The 12,294-nt window shown below is 35.7% G+C and overlaps 1 protein-coding gene and 1 long non-coding RNA gene across 2 annotated transcripts in view; one reads left to right on the forward strand and one right to left on the reverse strand.

The window, feature by feature from the left end:
• Nucleotides 1-956: 956 nt before the first annotated feature.
• On the reverse strand, nt 957-2,014 carry LOC137574979 (uncharacterized). Its single transcript, XR_011032097.1, has 2 exons — nt 1,843-2,014; nt 957-1,770 (listed from the first exon to the last, which is right to left on the reverse strand). It is a non-coding gene; the product is annotated as an uncharacterized lncRNA (long non-coding RNA).
• Nucleotides 2,015-8,753: 6,739 nt separating this feature from the next.
• RnrL (Ribonucleoside diphosphate reductase large subunit) overlaps nt 8,754-12,294 on the forward strand; it is a 63,108-nt gene continuing 59,567 nt past the window's right edge. Inside the window, exons 1-2 of the mRNA XM_068287377.1 lie at nt 8,754-8,895; nt 8,951-9,039. Of these exons, the coding sequence (XP_068143478.1) occupies nt 8,862-8,895; nt 8,951-9,039 (123 nt within the window). The 5' untranslated portion in view covers nt 8,754-8,861. The remainder of the gene's footprint in view (nt 8,896-8,950; nt 9,040-12,294) is intronic.

Below are 12,294 nucleotides of genomic sequence, written 5' to 3' on the forward strand. Positions count from 1 at the left end.
CTGTCCCTACTCGATCATCAACTGCGATCTTCCTGCGTAATGTTTCGCATAGCTTTACAGACTATACTGCTATCGGGCAGATAAGATTCCGCTTAATTTCAGAATATTTCTTACAAATTTTTTTTTTTTTTGCAATTAATTTTCATTTATGATATATTTAATTGTTGAATGCGCTTTATAGCGCTACCGGTCCTACTGCGTCCAGGGTCCAGCTTGTCGCGCTAGACGGTGCCCGTGCCGGGGCGCGGTCTCGGTCTTCTTGGTGCAGGTGTATTGGCAATATCGTGGTACGGGCAGTCGGCGGCACCGGTGCCGGTCATCGCACCAGATTTCCTTGTAACTATCATGTTGTCTCTTACCACTGGTGGGGGAAAAAAAGAGTTATTTTATTCTGCTACCTATAGCTGATCTTAGCATTAACACTTGCATAAGAATTCACACTTTAAAGAGCTGATTCACTCTCTGAGTCTCTTACCACTGGTGGGGGAAAACTGCAGGGTTCCTTTTTTTCAAAGGACCAAAAATGAAGGCAAATTTAGCACCGCAACTAAAAACACGATCTTCACTCCTTGAATACAAAATATGAACTGATCTTATTAACAAGAGTCTTGTGTATATAAATGAACTCTTAGACTCTAGGAGGCGGCAACTGTTCTTAAAAACGCTTATTATAATGTTTTTATTTCATGCTCAGCATTAGCGACTTGATATTGCGCCGTTGTTATAATCTTAAGTCTTTTTCCACAGAGTGTGGACGCATGTTTTGTTTGGTTTTTAAGTCATACTTGATATATGAATCTGTATGACCTATTTTTGTTTTAGGTTTTGCATATTTCGTTGGTCCATCTGTTTTGGTGAAGCGATTTCAGATGAACAATTTTTTCTTAAACAATTTCTTTCAGGCTGAATAGGGTTTTTTAGGGAGAAGGAAAATAACCCAATCTTCATTTGTTGAATTCAAATTTGAACTGCTTTTATTTACAAAAATATGGAGTTTATTAAGGGAATCTTAAGCTTTGGGGGTGACAATTGTTCCTAAAATATCTTATTCTAGTGAGACTCAAACCCACGTTTTCATCCTGCCGTAGTGATCTTTTGGATTAGTTTTAAATTACAAGTGTTTTTCACACCGTGTGTGGCTGAATGTAACTATAGTCATATGCTAGGTTAGTTGTTTGTGACAAAAGTACAGTGGTATTATTTGTAAAGCCGCTTCAGATGAACACGATATTTATTCTTAAACACTGGCTATTCTTAGGTAATGGGATGTTTCCGGGTTATGGGCAGAACGAAGCTCTGTACTATCTGAGATAAATAAAATTATGTATGGTTTATGGTTTTCGAGTTGAGTTAAAGGGATGGAATGCGTGTAAGTGTACATATGTATATTGTATAAATATTAAGTATACGAGTTATAATCATATGCATGTGAAATCTGTGTTTGGGTCACCGGTGCAACAATTATATGGATAAATTTTCCGCAGGCACCCGACACCCACCGCAACTATTCTCTTGATATCTAATCCTAAAAACAGCAACATATCTTCCAGTGTTCTCGGCTACCGTGAATCTATGATCAAGGCAAGGGCAAATATCTCCTCTTTCCCACTCTGTTTTGTCTCTCTGCTGGCTCTCTTGCCAGACGACGGATAGTGCCCATGTCTCTGCCGCTTCCGGTGACCTTTGCTGGCCCGCCTATATGGGCGTGCAATATAATATAGTATAATACTGAAATATTCGATTGCGTCGAAATTTTCATTTGAAATCAATCTTTGATAATGGACCGTAGAAAAATGTTATTTAATAATACAAGACTGGATAAGGGTTTTAATAAATATTTACATAAATACAAAATTTATTATCTACGTCTCTTAACAGCTAATTTTACAGTTCTAATATTTTTAATTTCTGCAACTGTGGTAACTTAAAAACGATCAATATATGTAAATAGTTAATAATTCATACAATTTTTCATATTTTAAGACTTTAAATTGCCATGACGATACATTATCGAATAGGGCAATGCCCATGTATACACTTACCATAACATAATACATGTATTCATGTTGGAGAGTTACAGAGGTTAGTTACAGAGGACTGCAGAATATCAGAGTAGAGAGAAGCAGCAGATTAAGACTAGAATAATTGTAACTTTTCCAAACTACTTTTAAATTTATACAATCAATAAACGTAGTTGATTTCACTCAACTCACATTTATTTAAATACATATAAAAAGCCACCATCTGAGTCGTCTACCATAAAAAAATGGTCGAATCAAATATTTTAATTTTTTGTTTTCGTATGAAAATCAAATGCATATAATTTTGTGTACGAAAGTTCGAAAGTTCATTCTTTGACAAATTAAAAATCTGCAACGAACATATAGGACAGATTGGCCAGAAATATGTGGTATGTTAGTAACTTATAATATATTCGGCACAACAAAATTTATTTTGTTTGTTTTTTTTTTTTATTTGAATGTATGTATATGTTTTTCCTCTAATGATTTGGTTGTTGATTATACTGGGTACGTGATTATTTGTTTTATGTTCGTTGATGCTTGCGGAGTTCATAAGGTTGCTTGTGTCTCATACTTGTACCTTATTAGGCGCCAAATATTTTTCAGAACACTTGGAATGTTGCATAAAATGTTGAGTTTGCAGGATGACAAGTTTTTTTGCCTTAGCAACAAAGACGGGCCTATACAAAGAGTGGCCTCTGGCTAGAGAGCTCAGTATAATTAACCCCCTGGGAACTCACCATACAGTTCTGCAAAGTGAATAAAGTAAAAGTGGTTAAACAATACAAGTAAAAGTGAAAAGTACAAAAGTGTAAAACATTAGTAAACTAAATAATAGTGCTACCGAAAAGGACGCCCCGACATTAGAAGTGGGATCTGGCTCGCTACCTCATTTGTCAGCTGGCGAGTGTTAATGGAAATGCTAAACAAAAATTTAATTGAACTTGTAAAATCATTGAAATCAGCGGCACCTGAAACAACAAATAAGAAGAAAGTAGTGTTGCCGAAATTTAACGCAGATCTTGTTAGCCCCGACTCGACCGCGTGGTGTGCTACAGAGAAAATAATTTTGGCTGAGTTCAATGTTGGAGGGCATTGCGTCGCAATTGCTCTCGCAAACGTGTTATCCCGAAATAAATTTGGCTGAGTTCAAGGAAATTTTCGTTCAGCGCTTTACCAGTGTAAAAACACCAGCAGCTATGTTATTTAATTAAACAAAAGATAAATGCTAAGTTAGCCGGTGAAAGAATTAAGAATGTAGGTATTGGCATTGACACCATTTGTAGTACATTGCAAATACTTAGCAATGTAGAAATTTACATTCACTGTATTGAAATGCTATTCCATGCTTTGGGCGATGCAAATTTTAAGAACGAAATTGTGATTGGTCGAAAAATCTTTTCAGAGGGTTTTCATGTCATTACGTCACCCGGCAAATTTGAAATTGTCAGATCAAAAATTGTTAACTATTGCTCAAGTGACGATACATTTTCTAAAGTAAATACTGATCTTAGTGGGGAATAAAAAGTTAAATTAATAAATTTTTTTTGGAAAACTACTCAAGGTATTTCACAAAGGGAATTACTGCTTCTACAGTCAGTACAGGTGAAATGAAAATTAAATAAGCAGACGCTTGAAAAATTGTTCAAAGAAGATCATGCAGACTTGGGCCAAATGAAAGAGAGTTAGTGCGCGACAGGATTAACGAGCTGTTAGAATGCAATGTCATAGGGGAAAGTTGCTCACCCAATGCAAGCCTAATGATGTAAGTGAATAAAAAGGATGGTTCTCATCATTTGTGCGTCGGTTACCGTGTATTTAATGCGAATACAGTCTCAGACAGATATCCCCTACCCCTTATAGCAGATCAGATAGCTAGACTTCATGGAGCTAAATTTTTCACATGTTTAGATATGGTGAATTCCCATGCATGAAGAATCAATAAAGCGTACCACTTTTGTCACCCCAGATGGCCAGTAAGAGTTCTTTAATGCCGTTTGGACTTAAAAATGCGCGTTTTGTTTTTCAAGATACAGTGATACAAGCACTTGGAGAACTTGTAAATACATTTGTGGTTCTCTCTTAAGAGGTAAAATTCGTCCGGTGCTGTAACATCATATTTTTGGCAATTTGTGCTATGATTTTCTTGTTTCAATAAGCCTTTGTATCTGTTAACATCGGAAATAAATGATTTTATTTTGAAGTCAGAATATAAAAAATAAGACAGAGAGTTATTTTTCTCCTTACACAGAAACCAGTTTTAGTTATCTTGACCCACAATATCCAATAAAATTGCATACTTAGTTATAGATACGGTGCCATCTTATTACATAAAATAAATATTAAGCTTTATGTTGAGTTGTTCAGTAACGCTGCTTCACCTACTGAGTTATGATACCATTCTTATGAATTGGAGACTCTTTCGGTTTTTTGGCTGTAAAACATGTACGTCATTATTAAACGGGTAAAGATTTTAATGTTTTGGAATTCACTTAAAGCCTAAAGAACCAAACGTGACCTATCTCCCAGGGTCCAAAGACGGTGGGCTTACTTGCGGTCGTTCTCATTTGATTTACAATATAGAAATTTCCCATCCGCAGATGCGATTAATACTTGTAAAATTTCTGAGAAACGAGTAAATATGGCAGAGATATCTAGTGAATGGCTTGAACAGCGCATTTATTTCGATATTACTATTATTGTGAATAAATTAAAAGATAATTCTCTTGCCGAGGATATTGCGAAAACTTACGCGCTAAGAGCAGGAGTATTTTATCGGAAAATTCAAAAAATTCATTCACATTGGCACACGATTCACATAGACATAAGGGGAAAGTTGAGTGGCAAGTCTGATAAAAAGGAGTAGGTCATTGTCCAAATTGACGCTTTCACTAAAGTTGTTTATTTAACGCACACACCCAAGATTGATGCTGACAATTGCATAGGTGCTGTGAAATCGGTTGTATTTTTGTTTGGAGTACCAAACCGCATAATAGCAGACCAGGGTAGAAGTTTTGCCAGCTCCAAATTTAGTGAGTTTTATTCTCAACAAAAAATAAATTTGTATTTGATTGACAAGTAGGACCAATGGACAGCTAGAACGCATAATAAGCACTTTGAAGCGGGGACCGTAATTATTGTAAGTTGTATTAAAAAACTTATTTGATAATAATGACATTTCCTTTTTTTTTCAATTTTCTTCAGAAAAGAATTTTGAGTAATTTAATAATAATTAGACATAATCTTTTTTGATCAAAAGAAATATATATAGTGTTACGAAATGGGTCGGAAGCGCAACTTTCTTTTGCGAAATTTGTTAACATTTGTCGTGGAAAAATATTTTTCGGACTGTAAACTTTGTAAAATGTGTTTCAGTGGCAACTATGTTTGCAATTTAAAAAGAACAAGTGAAGCACCAAAAGGACTACAATGAATTGGCCGAAACTCAACCAAATGAAGCGCCTAAAAAAAAAAAAAAAAATTTCTGTTGTTTTGGGACACCACCGCAAAAGTACCTCTGGTTGTATTGGACTCGGACGGTTTTAAGACTCTAACAGCTCACATACTTCAAGGATTAGACGTGCCATCTGTTAATTCAAGCAATGTTTTGAGATTAGTTGAAGAGAAATATATAATTAAGGGCAAAATGGTCGAAGCCTTAAAAAACAGAATCCTCTGCCTCAATGTGGATACGGCCACACGGTGCAACCGCGGAGTGCTCGGTGTAAATGTTCAGTACATTGATGAAGGCTTAATGTGCATTAAATAGTTGGCGGGTGCCAATTTCTTCTGGTCTGGAGAGCTGGTAGATAATTAAAAACGCACGGGAACTTTCTTTAAAACTGTGATTTTTATTTACAGAACAATTTCACACACGAAAAGGTTCGATTAAAAGTAAACTGGGTTTTAATAGCAAGTAAAGAAAAGGTGCGGGTACTCGGAGCAAAATCTCGTGTTAGATTAACCATGGCGATTTACAGGACAACTTCTCTTCACTCTCCTCAGTATGACTGCATTCCGTTTTGAGAAAAAATCGTACCCCTCACTCCCTGCTGTTCACCCGGTGGCGTGAACAATTGTAAAGGCAGTTGAATTACTCAACAATGATTCCGAGGTTGCTGAGGACTTGGATGATTATTTACTGCTAAAAGATCTTAAAATCTTTTCAAATGTGTAGCACATACGCTACAACTGGCTGTGAAGGATTTTTTTCAACGCCACGAATCGGTTAGCTTCATTAACAAAGCACGGAAGATTGTGAAGCTTTTAATGACACCAGCATATAGGTGAGATTGATTTCAATTATAGTTATAATTAAATAATTATGACTTTTTTGGGACGACTTATAAAGACTCGTTGCTACCCTGGAACCGACATACACAGCCACTATCAAGCTACAAAGCACCCAACTATTTATGTGTGACTTTTACAAACTGTGGTTGGAGCTTAAGCTTACTGTTGCAGCAGTAAACACGGCGGAAAGCAAAGCTCTGACAGGGAAGTTGGCCTCTTAGGGGCTGACTCGGTGATTTGCAGCATATACTTGTGGATAATTCTTATTAAATGACTCAAAATTATTAATTTTTTTTTTTAAGAAAATTTGAAAAAATTGAATTTTTAAAAATCTTTCCAAATATGCATAGACGGTATCGAATTAAGTATATTGGTGTAATCTAGTGTTTTCCTCCATAATTAATTGATTTTTTTATTAAAAAAAAATCATTATTTACGGCTTTGAAGAAGTTACTAATGGCAGTTGAGACTAGCAGAAGATCTTGGCAGGACGCATTTAGGTACAGTTGGTCTTAAATTGTACAGTAAGTCGAGTGACAAAGGCAAGTCCTTTGGAATTGTTTATTGGAAAGGTTGCTCGTCCGTTGGGACTGCTCCGAACATGTGACCCGGCACAAAAGGTTGATTTGGCAGAACCAACTTGATTATGATTTTTGGGAAATAATAATTATTTTCGGTCCCTGGAATCAAGAGCTCGAGCAGTACAAAATATCAGCAGCTGTAGCATCTAGCAAAGCCAACTTTGATATAACCAAGGCTAAGGTTGTTGGATACAAAGTATGAGATTTTGTGTTGTTAAACAATAAATAACGGCATCGATCAAAGTTAAGTCCAAAGTTTAGAGGATCTTTACAAATAGCTGAAATGTTAGACAGAGATACATGTAGCCTTAGATCATTGACAAATAATAGGAAGTACAAGTTTGCTCACGAAGATATAAGAAAATTGCCAGAGGAGTATGTTCTAGTTGAACTAGAAACTAGTGAAGAAGACTGTTGAAAAGACACTAATGAAGTATTTAAAAAGGAAACTGTTGAAAGAGACGGTAATGGAATAATCGAGAAATAAACTGTTGAAAGAGGCAGTAATGAAGTAATTGAAAAGGAAACTGTTGAAAGAGACAGTATGGTTGACTAAAAGGCTGATAATAAAGCTTGAAAGAATTTGTCATAATGCAAGCACAAGTGCAAAACAAATTTTTTGATCATAGCGTGTGACGCATAATTATGGAAACAAAAAATTGAAATTAAATATTCTGTAATAAAGTAAAAGTTGAACCTAAATTTTGTGGTTGTAATTGATAAAGTTCTATGGAAAATGAGAATGTTAATGTTAAATTCAATTCGATTAGTTATGAATGTTATGACTGATGAATTGATGTTAAATCTAATTGTAAGTCTGAATAAGAAGATTGATGTAATAAATGGTTATTTGAATGACGAAAGGTAAAAAAAAATATAACATATTGGAAATATCAGTTCATTGACGGATTACACGAGGACGTGTAAAGGTCAGGATGGCCGTGTCGGATAGTGTTGATTAAGTGACTAATAAGTCGAAGCCTACTAGTTAGTTCCAATTGATTGCCAGGGTGTCAATTGCAGCCCTGGCATTTACCTTTGCAGCGGCTCTCTTCAGGTCAGGTTCTATACAAAGAGGGGCCTCGGTCTAGAGCAGGGGTAGGCACAAAGAGAGCCAGCGCAAACTGTCAGTGTATGTGTGTATTTTACACTGCGAAAAATGAAATGTGGATAAAATTTGGCTCAATCGGTCAAACCAGCACAATCGATAATCTGCTGCAAGAAAATAAATGAGAAATCCCCCAAATTAATTTTTTTATGTGCAGTTATTCAACAACGCGGCATAGATGCGCTCGCGTCGAAATGCTGGAACAGACTAATTCTGTTTTTACGCTCTCAAGTGCACTTCGTGTAGACTTCTTCGCCGAAGAAAAGTGCCCGCACGGGCTATGGGTGCCTACCTCTGGTCTAGAGAGCTCAGTATAATAAAGTTCTGCAAAATGAAAAAAGTAAAAGTGCTAAAACAATACAAGTAAAATGAAAAGGACAAAAGTGTTAAACATGAGTGAACTACATAATAGCGCTACCAAAAAGGACGCCCCGACATATATGATATATTGTATGTATACATTTAAATTAAAATAAATGTACAAGAAAATTAAATATTTTTAGGCTTATATTTTCGCTGTGAATGGTAAATGTTTTCCAATGAATGACAATTTTTTATTGTTTCATTCGCAAAATATTGCTAACAGTGTCAATCGAAACGCTTCTCCGGGGAATGGTTGGGATTAGTGGTGGATATGAAATAGTTATTTCCACTACCACCAACCACCATCTCTTTGGTAGTATGGCATTATACATCAACGCGGAAAGAGATGGTGGTTGGTCGATAGTGGGAATCGGATATAAACGAATGAGTTTTCGTGTTTGTAAGGAATTTGTTATCGATAAACGCAAGGCACTTTGGCGCTTTTTTTTGGCTTTACTAGGAAATCTCTATTAAGGAATTGTCAGTTGTTAAGTCATGAAGACTACAAAGTTATATGTTGTAAAAAGGGGTATGTCATGTAATATAACTTTTTAAAACATTCTAAGCAAACTTTAATCTTGTAGATGGGAGAAAGGAGGAAGTTCATTTTGACAAAATAACGTCAAGGATTCAAAAATTATGTTATAATTTAAACATGGATTTTGTTGACCCGGTACGTATGGAGTATTCATATATTTTATTACCTTGGTAGGTTAATACTTTTGTGTAGATATTGATTACATTTGGGTCAAGTCCTGTAGTATTTAGTTTTCAAAATAAACTATTATTTCATCGGTATACTGTACATAGATGAATATGTATGTATGTATGTGCGTACATTATACATACATACATGTACAAAGAAAGAATTAATGTAAATATTAATACAGGCATGCGAAGGTTTTGTCTTATTTGCATTGGTCGTTTGAAGTGCTTTCAGTAATCGTTTGGTAGCTTTATAGTATACAAGTACATAGTATACTATACATACTATAAGCACATGTACATACATACATATGTACATATGTATATGCATACATCAGGTAACAACCAGCCACGATTAGGCCACAGAACAAGAAGCTTACAAATACTCCGAATGCGAAGCAAACTTTGGAGGCCCGGTTGGATGTCACTTTACGGTTTAGCTTCAGAATGGCTTTTAGGTTGCATTCGTTCATTCGATGTATAAGAGGTAAACACATGATCGTGTCTCATTATACATATGTATGTATGCTGAAAAGGGGAAGCCGGAACCTTGTCGACAGTCTTGCTATGGGTAAGGTACATATGTATGTACATACATGCATGTTAGTACAATGTCAAAAAACACTTTACACACTGGAAAAAAAAATCAAATTTTCCAACTTTAGATGCGAAAAAACTGCTTTTAATATATTAACAATTTGTTTTCATTTCTAAGCAGTAGATTATTCATCTTTATCTTAAATTAAGAAAAAAAAAACAAAATCTTAAATGCAATCCAAAAAAAAAAAAAAACAGCAAAAAGGAACTTTACTCAAACTTGACACTGTCAGACACTGTCAAGCAACTACACATTTCGTGTTCATCTGTTTTGCTCTTATTCGTAGAAATAACGGGGATTTACCGTTAAGTATGCTTTTAGAACTTCATCACGCAGCTCTTCTTTTGCATTCCCTTTGATTTGATTGTGAATATTCGCTGAGTAAACATCTGAAACTATCCTAAGGCATAAGTTCTTTTCTAGAGTGGCTCGCAAGAAACCCCTATTGTTAATTAATGTTGAATAGCGCTTTTCCTTCACTTCTGGTATGGTGTATCACCCAGCAGAATATTCAGACGACGTTATATTTTGCGATGAAACAAAGGTTATGCTGTATTATAACGATGGACCACTCAGAGTAATCAATCAATCAATTTTATTTCCTGTTTTGATTGGTCGTTTCTATTTGAATGCTGTGATATAGATTAGGTAGTGAATTGTTTCTTAAGAGCAGAGTCTTAATTCTCTAATTGATAAATGCGTTGCTTATGTTAATGTCTCTACCATCTATGGTGCGCCGGTCTGGTTCACATGTAGGCTGTGTAATCTCCGTAACATTAAATCGAGATATTTTAAATGGTCTAAAAAAACAGGTTCGCGACTTGACTATGCAAATTATTGTGTAATTTGTTTTTTAATTCTAAACGACGCTCTAATTTACTACCTTCAGACTAAATGACCAGACAGCTAATAATGATTCAATTATTTCTGTTTGCTAAATTCTTTCAGTGGAGTTATTCTACTACTGCTTCGCATCCCACATCCTATCCCTTTTCAATCCCACATTTAAATTGTATTGTTTTTTTCTAGTATTCAAGTTGTAACTTAAAATGTGTTCGATTTCCCTATCTAAGCCTTTATCTCGGTTATTTTTTATATCGAGTGAGACTTGTAGCTTTCCTGATGTTTGGAAGGAGTCTTTTATTATTCCGCTTTTTAAAAAGGGCAACAAATCGGATATTTCTAACTACCGTGGCATTGCCAAAGTTTCCGCAATACCTAAGCTGTTTGAGAAAATTATTGGTTAAAACCGTATCTTATTGTTAGAATTCAAAAGGTATCTTCTCGTTCCTTAATATCTAAAACTGTTCGAGTTACCTCAGGCGTCCCCCAAGGCAGTCATCTGGGCCCACTGTTATTAACATTGTCTATAAATGATTTGTCCTTGAAATGGCTCATTTACGTGTGCTCATGTTAGCTGAGTCAAGATTTGTTATTCCTATAAAGACCCTTCTTTCCAACAGTACTTGCAATCAGATCTCGATGCGTCCCGTGATTGGTGTCACGTTAATTAATTACATCGTAATGCCTCAAAGGGTTTTTTTATGACATTCAGTCGTTTGTCTCCGTTCCTAGCACATTACTCTATCAAGTCTGTTCTGTTACAATCATTCAAGGACTTACGTTGTGTTTGAACCAAAACTTTCATTTAATTTTCACATCTCTTCAAGTGTCAATAGAGCATGCCGTCTTCTTGGCTTCATAAAACGTTGGGCCAAATATTTGATGACCCCTACGTAACAAAGGTTTTATACACTTCGTTAGTTCGTCCTACTCTAGAATATTGCTCGCCAGTGTGGAACCCTCAATATGAAGTGCACCAGCGTAGTGTTGAATCGGTTCAGAAACAATTCCTTAAGTTCGCTCTACGTGGTCTTAATTGGCACCCGAGTCTTCGCCTACCTTCTTATTCTGACAGACTTCTTATTAATCTTCCTTCCGTAGGCTTGTAATTGGCATTCTCTTTCGTCATAAACTAGTCAACGGTTAAGTCATTTCTTCTAATTTAATAGATACGCTATATTTTAGTGTTCCCTCACGTCGAACCAGATTTTTTTTTCCATTCACCTTAGTAGATGTCTGACTAACTACTCTCTTCACAAGCCTTTTTGTGTTCTTTGCCAATCTTTAAACAACCTTTCTCACCTCATCCCTCCTCACCTTTCTGTCACTTCTCTTGGCGCTATACTTTTTATACCCTTGCAGATGGTATTATAAAATTGGTAAGATGTTTGTAACTTATCCCTGACCACATTGGCTGTGAATCGAGGCATAGCTGTGCAAATAAATTGCCCTATCTTTTTTGGAAAAATATCGACTAACTGTAATATGATGATATCAGTTATTGTTCGGGATAATAAGGGTTGTATTGTACAATATGTTGCATTTCGTCGCAATAAGACGGTATGGGTTATTTAATATGGCCATTTTTGAGAAGTAGTAATCACGTAGTTTTGTGCGCAATGCCGAATAAACTTCCAATACCGTCGGCAAAAGCATCGGTTGTAGGTTTGTAGGTCATCTGACGCCAGAATGTTTCTTAGGCGATCAAAGACATGTCATTGTGACTGATGGAAAGTCACAAATATATATTATATTATATATTATAGATTATAATAATTACTA

This window comes from Drosophila tropicalis, unplaced genomic scaffold, assembly GCF_018151085.1.
Source record: "Drosophila tropicalis isolate 14030-0801.00 unplaced genomic scaffold, ASM1815108v1 contig_527, whole genome shotgun sequence".
NCBI classification, from domain to species: domain Eukaryota; kingdom Metazoa; phylum Arthropoda; class Insecta; order Diptera; family Drosophilidae; genus Drosophila; species Drosophila tropicalis.